The sequence below is a fragment of the Equus asinus genome, chromosome 8 (assembly GCF_041296235.1).
Source record: "Equus asinus isolate D_3611 breed Donkey chromosome 8, EquAss-T2T_v2, whole genome shotgun sequence".
NCBI lineage: Eukaryota > Metazoa > Chordata > Mammalia > Perissodactyla > Equidae > Equus > Equus asinus.
In genome coordinates this window covers 37,165,559-37,172,310 of record NC_091797.1, presented here as the reverse complement: position 1 = coordinate 37,172,310, position 6,752 = coordinate 37,165,559, and the positions used below count along the sequence as shown (strand labels likewise).

At 35.5% G+C, this 6,752-nt stretch overlaps 1 protein-coding gene across 1 annotated transcript; it reads left to right on the top strand.

Moving 5' to 3' along the window:
- Positions 1–2,189: 2,189 nt before the first annotated feature.
- On the top strand, positions 2,190–3,128 carry LOC106843487 (olfactory receptor 2J3). The gene has a single exon (XM_014860520.2). It carries the CDS (start codon positions 2,190–2,192, stop codon positions 3,126–3,128), a length of 939 nt encoding a protein of 312 aa, XP_014716006.1.
- The last annotated feature ends 3,624 nt before the right edge of the window (positions 3,129–6,752 follow it).

Sequence of the window (6,752 nt, the reverse complement as noted above, 5' to 3'; positions counted from 1 at the left end):
CCCACTTCCCTGATAATGTTTGACATAAAGGAAGAGAGAAGATATTTATTCCACAGTCAATAAAAGCTACCTTTGGTAGAGTCATTTCCCTCTTTTCCACTAAGAAGGAAGTCAAACCATAAAGCTCCAAACTTTTGTTTTCATTAATTCTGCATTTTTTTTTAGTCCCTTTTCTCCTATCTCTTTTTACTTTTAGAAGAATGTTGAAAGACAGGTTATACAACAGTTAAAGAAATATCACACAACTGCCACTTTCTTTTAATTAATGTAGTAAGGAATTCAGGCAGCTTTATAAGGGAAGAAATTATGTCTGCATCAGAAAACGTACCCACAGTATTTGACTTCAAATATCTTGTGGTGTATTACTTTTTATTCTAGGGAAATTTAAAAATATCCTGTGGAATTTTCCATCATGACTCAAAAGGTTAATGATCATTTACATTACTAGTAATACTAAATTTGTATGGATATCTTTGTGCCTGTCTGAACCATTCTGAGCCACGTTCAATGTTCTTAGCTCTTTAGCTGTAATACAACCAATTGGGCATCCCTTATATTTTTTAAGAGTCAAGATTACACTATTTGAGGGGCCAGCCCCATTGCCAGTAGTTAAGTTCCCACATTCTGCTCAGCAGCCCAGGGTTTCACTGGTTGGATCCTAGGCATGGACCTAGCACTGCTCATCAAGCCATGCTGAGGAGGCGTCCCACATAGCAGAACTAGAAGGACCTACAACTAGAATGTACAACTATGTAATAGGGGGCTTTGGGGAAAAAAGAATAAAAAAAGATTACAGTATTTGAGCCAGTAAAATTCCCTCAAATGTCTGTGGGTGGATCTGTTCTGGTTGAATTTCTCTTTTGCCTTGTTCTATCAGAGAGTATGAGAGGAACAGAAGTGGCAAGGTTATTTAGGAATATTTAAATGGTTGGTTACTATGTTTATGGCCATAACTATATAATAAAAGAGTGTTTATCTTTTCTCCTGAAAAGGAAAGATTGATAAGGCACAAGAGAATATAAGCAACTGGAAATCAAACTAGTAGTACATACTTGAATTTCTTAACTTTATGTTTTACAAAAGAACAACCACAAGATGAACTTGTCATTGGATTCTATGCAATATCCACATATCTTTGTGTATTAAAAATTAGCGAATTTTCTATTCAGAAGTTCCATTCCAAATTGTAGGAAATCTAAAACATAAGATGTAATTATAAATTATGATTCAATTTAAATTATGTCTTAGCAATTGTTTTGAAGTAAATTAAATTTTGTGGAAACTATCTTTAAGCCCCATTGTCCAGGTCTCACAGCCCTGTGATATATACCCTTTCAATTCCAAGTACCACAGAGTTCCTCATCTCTTTCCTGATCCAAACACCCTCCCTTTTTGTCTGGCTCCCTCTCTACAGTTTTCGTAGACTCTGTAATTGCTTTTGTCTTTCAAAATTATTTGTATTCTCATTTATGTTTCGAAGCATTCCATCACTGAATACCCCAACCTATTTTAATTCCCAATTAATCAGGACTGAGACCTTCAGCTCAGTTCATATTGTGAATATTCATAAGTTGGTGTGTGCACATGCATGTGTCTTTGTTTATACCTCTATTTGTGTGTTCTCTTGTCTGGAAATAAGCTGGTAGCATAAATCAACAAGAATATTCTGATCTTTCTATAATCATATTCGACTGAATTTTGTTTTTTCACCCAATATTAACGTTTTAAAGTTACTGTTGAATTGCTTTTCATCTCACAATAAACTCATGTATGTGTAAGATTATTAAGACTGCAGATGTTCCGTTCTCTGTAACTGAAAAATTAGAAATAGCCAAAAAATGCAGAAAAAGTGAATAAATTTAAAATGTTTTTGTAAAAAAAGATGATTTTTCATGAAAATTGTCTTTTTGGCTATGGAATATCTTTAACCTTCATTTATTCAAATGCGAACTTCAGGATGCATAGAAAGAAGTTATTGATTTTATTCACTTGAGAAGTTATTGATTTTATCTACAACAGGACAAATGTCTGAATGAAACATAAAAATAAAGCTATCAAAAATTCTGCTGTCCTAATGGCAGTATTTGGAAATGGCATAGAGTTTTCCCCAATTATTTGCAATCAGTTGACAGTGAGTGGGCAGCCTTTGAGTTTATGTGATTCTTTCTTTAGGGGCAGAAAAAAAATGTATGATGAAGGAAAAAAATGCAAGTTCTGAAGGCTACTTTGTTCTGCTGGGTTTTTCTAATTGGCCTCATTTGGAAGTAGTTCTCTTTGTGGTTATCTTGATGTTCTACTTGATGACATTGATAGGCAACCTGTTCATCATTATCTTGTCACACCTGGACTCCCATCTCCACACTCCCATGTACTTCTTCCTCTCAAACCTCTCTTTTCTGGATCTCTGCTACACCACCAGCTCCATCCCTCAGTTGCTGGTCAACCTCTGGGGCCCAGAGAAAACCATCTCTCATGCTGGTTGCATGATTCAACTTTACTTTGTCCTTGCACTGGGAACCACAGAGTGTGTGCTACTGGTGGTGATGTCCTATGACCGTTATGCAGCTGTATGTAGACCTTTGCATTACACCATTCTCATGCACCCTCGTTTCTGCCGTCTGTTGGCTCTGGCTTCTTGGGTAAGTGGGTTTACTAACTCAGCACTTCATTCCTCCTTTACCTTCTGGATACCCCTCTGTGGACATCACCAAGTGGATCACTTCTTCTGTGAAGTTCCAGCACTACTGCGACTGTCATGTGTTGATACTCATGCTAATGAGCTGACCCTCATGGTCACCAGCTCTATTTTTGTTCTCATACCTCTCATCCTCATTCTCAGCTCCTATGGTGCCATTGCCCGGGCTGTGCTGAGGATGCAGTCAACAACTGGCCTTCAGAAAGTCTTTGGGACCTGTGGAGCCCATCTTCTGGTTGTATCCCTCTTTTTCATTCCAGCCATGTGCATATATCTCCAGCCACCATCAGGAAATTCTCAAGATCAAGGCAAGTTCATTGCCCTCTTTTATACTGTTGTCACCCCTAGCCTCAACCCTGTAATCTACACCCTAAGAAACAAAGATGTAAGAGGGGCAGTAAAGAGACTAATGGGGTGGGAGTGGGAGATGTGACAAAGAGATTATCTGTCCTGTAACTTTTGTTCAGAGAGTCTTATCCATCTTGAAGTTTGGTTTCATCGCTCTTTTGATATTTATTTGTTCTACAAACCACCAAGCATAGAAGAAAGGTTATTTTTATTGGTTAATTCAGAAATATTATCTAGAGATAACCTTTTTGATTTGTACCACTTTAGCCTTTAATTATTCCACATTTAGTGTCCATAGAAATTAGGGACTTGGTTTTAAAATTAATATGCTAAGTTTTGACTGAGCATTAATATCTATAGAAAGAAAGGGGAACCTAGAAATAATTTAGACTAAAGGACTTTTTGGTCATTGACCAAATTAAATTTAGCTAAATGGTAAAAAGATTTATGACAATTCTTTGACTGAGACACACTTTTTTCAAGATACTAAATTATATGAGTGTTTTGTCCCGTATATACTTGTCACATTCTTGTCTATATACTTGTCACATTCAACAGTATAAAGAAATACCTGTTCCAAATGGTTCATTCATTCATCCATCCATTTATTCATCTACTTGTTCATTTCTTTTCTTCATTAGCTAAATCACTCGTAGACTGAGAGGTCTTGGTAGCATAGATGAATAAAACACCCTTTTTGCCTCAATAGAATTCATTCTCTAGTGGAGGAGATGACAATGTAAGATAGAACATGAAGTATCTCTATATGACTTAATTTGTCACTGACACGAGGCTAATACATTAAGGTAGGTTGTTAAAATCTAAAACAAAACAAAAAGTTTGGCCAAAAACTTGAAAATATATACCAAGTGGTAATTCCTATTGGAAGATGATGCTATTAAATGAAATAAAACCAAATAAAAGTATAAGAGTATGTGGTTTTTTTTCTTAGGAAGATTAGCCCTGAGCTAACATCTCCTACCAATCTTCCTCTGTTCTGTGTGTGGGTTGCCTGCCTCAGCACGGCTGACAAGTGGTGTAAGTCTGTGCCTGGGATCTGAAGCTATGAAACCAGGCAGCGAAAGCAGAGCATGCAAAACTTTAACCACTAGGCCACCAGGCCTGCCCCCATAGTATGTGTTTAATTTGCTTTAGTTGGCTTAGTTAATGACATATTGAAGATATCTTAAAACCTTTCTTTTATAAACATCTTTTCTCTTTGCTGTGTAGTATTAGTTTTTAATGTTGAAAGGAAAATTGGTCTATATCCTTTAGTTTGCCACTCTTAGTGATAGATAATAAGATTAATGAATCACAGCTGCGAGAGACTCAAGTAACAGCAGAAGTAGGCTTCTCTTCTCCCGCCACTTTTTTTAAGGAAGTTAAATGTGTATATAGATAGGGAATAACTTCTAAGGTTGTGATTTAAAGACTGTCAACTAATGAGAATTCATAAACTGGGAACAATTAGGAGCAGTAGTAGTAGATCATCTAATATCTGAAGCAGATGGAACTAGGCTCTGAAAATAACTTGATTCATCCAACAGCTGTCTTAATGAATATCCTGAATAAATTATCCATAAAAGTAATTGACTTGTACATGTTAATTTATTTTGCTTTTAAAACTTAATTTAGTATGAATATTTGCCATTAGTAAGGATATTATAAAAATAAATATCTATGATATTTTTTCCAGCTAAGGGACTACATCTTCTGATAATCACTTGAATAAGTGATTTATTATACATATCACTCCCACCATCACCATTTGAAATAAATCTACTTTGCAAGTGGAAGATATGTTCAATTGAAGCTGTTGGCTTATAAGCAGGAATAATGGTCTAAGGACAGTTTATTTGAAAGTATCATTGGCCAACTCATTCCTTTTGTAGCTGTAATCCAGATGTTAGTTTAGTTTTCCACCCCTTTAAAGATCTCCTATTGAATGGATTATAAAACTAAGAAAACAACTCTCTGGGATTTCCCCTAAGTTCCTGAGTGTATTACCATTACATGGTCTGCTGTGCTTGGATTCCTCCTCTCTGGCGAATTTGTTTTCTTCTCTCTTCATTTTCTTAATCTCTCCCAAGACATGAATATTAATACAGGATACAATCCCATGTCCTTGAACCCATCTCCCAACCAAAGCTTCTGTATGTAACAGGATTTTTACTAAGTAATTGGGGCTACATGATGAGGTCACTTCACATATCATACAACCTTCACACAATGTGAAAACATAGACTCCTCCTGCCTTCGTGGAAATCTTACCATTTGGAATACCTCATGTAGCACTTCAGCCTTTCAACATATAAATGAGTCTCTTTTTCAAGTCTCTTGAAGTATAATTTACATATAATAAATTCACTCAATTAAAATGTACAGTTGATGAATTTTGACAAATTATCACCACAATCAAGACATAGAACATTTCTATCATTCCCAAAAGAACTCTGTACTTTTGTGGTCAATGCTCTTCCTCCATCCACAGTCTCAAGCAAACATTGATTTTCTGTCACTACGGTTTTGCATTTTTGTTTTGTAGAATTTCACATAAATACAATTAAACAGTGTGCAATCTTTGAGTTTGGCTTCTTTCACTTAGCATCATGTTTTTGAAATGTACGCATGTACCAGTAGCTCCTTCCTTTTAACTGACTGATTAGAATTCCATTGTATGAATATGGCACAAAATATCCATTTATTTTTTTTTTCCATTTATCTAATAAGGGGTTTTTGGGAATATTTACTTTTTGCCTGTTATGAACAATGCTGTTATGGAAATTAGTGGGTAAATGTTGTGTGGGCAAGTGTTTTCATTTAACTTGGTACATCTTTAGCAGTGGGATTGATGGATCATATGCTAAGTATATGTTTACCTTTATTAGAAACTATCAAAATGTTTCCAAAGTGGCTGTACCATTTTCACTCCAAACAGCAGTGTATGAGAGTTCCAACTGCCCCACGTTCTCCATAATACTTGATACTGTCAATCTTTATATTTTTAGCCTTTCAAGTGAATTTATAATTATATCTCAATTTTCATTTCCTTGAGGATTGGTGATGTTGACTTTCTTTTCATGTACTTAATATATCTTATATTGTGGAGTGTCTGTTCCAATATTTTACCCATTTTTATTAGGTCATTCATCTTAACATTGAGTTTTAACTGTTATTTATATATTCTTGACTCAAGTCTTTTGTCAGATAAATGTTTTGTAAATATTTTCTCCCAGTCTGTGGTATGCTTTTTATTTTTTAGTATTGTCTTTCAAAGAGCAAGTTTTTAACTCTAGTGAAATGAAATGTATTATTTCTGTAAAAAAACCCTGCTGAAACTGGTGCAGCCACTATGGAAAACAGTATGGAGATTTCTCAAAAAATTAAAAATAGAAATACCATATGACCCAGCCATCCCACTACTGGGTATCTATCCAAAGAACTTGAAATCAGCAATTCCAAATGGCCCATGCACCCCTGTGTTCATTGCAGCAGTATTTACAATAGCCAAGACGTGGAAGCAACCTAAGTGCCCATCAACTGATGATTGGATAAAGAAGATATGGTATATATATATAATGGAATACAGCCATAAAAAAGATAAGTCCCGTTCACAACAACATGGATGGACCTTGAGGGTATTATGTTAAGTGAAGTAAGCCAGATAGAGAAAGACAATCTCTGTATGACTTCACTCCTATGTGGAAGT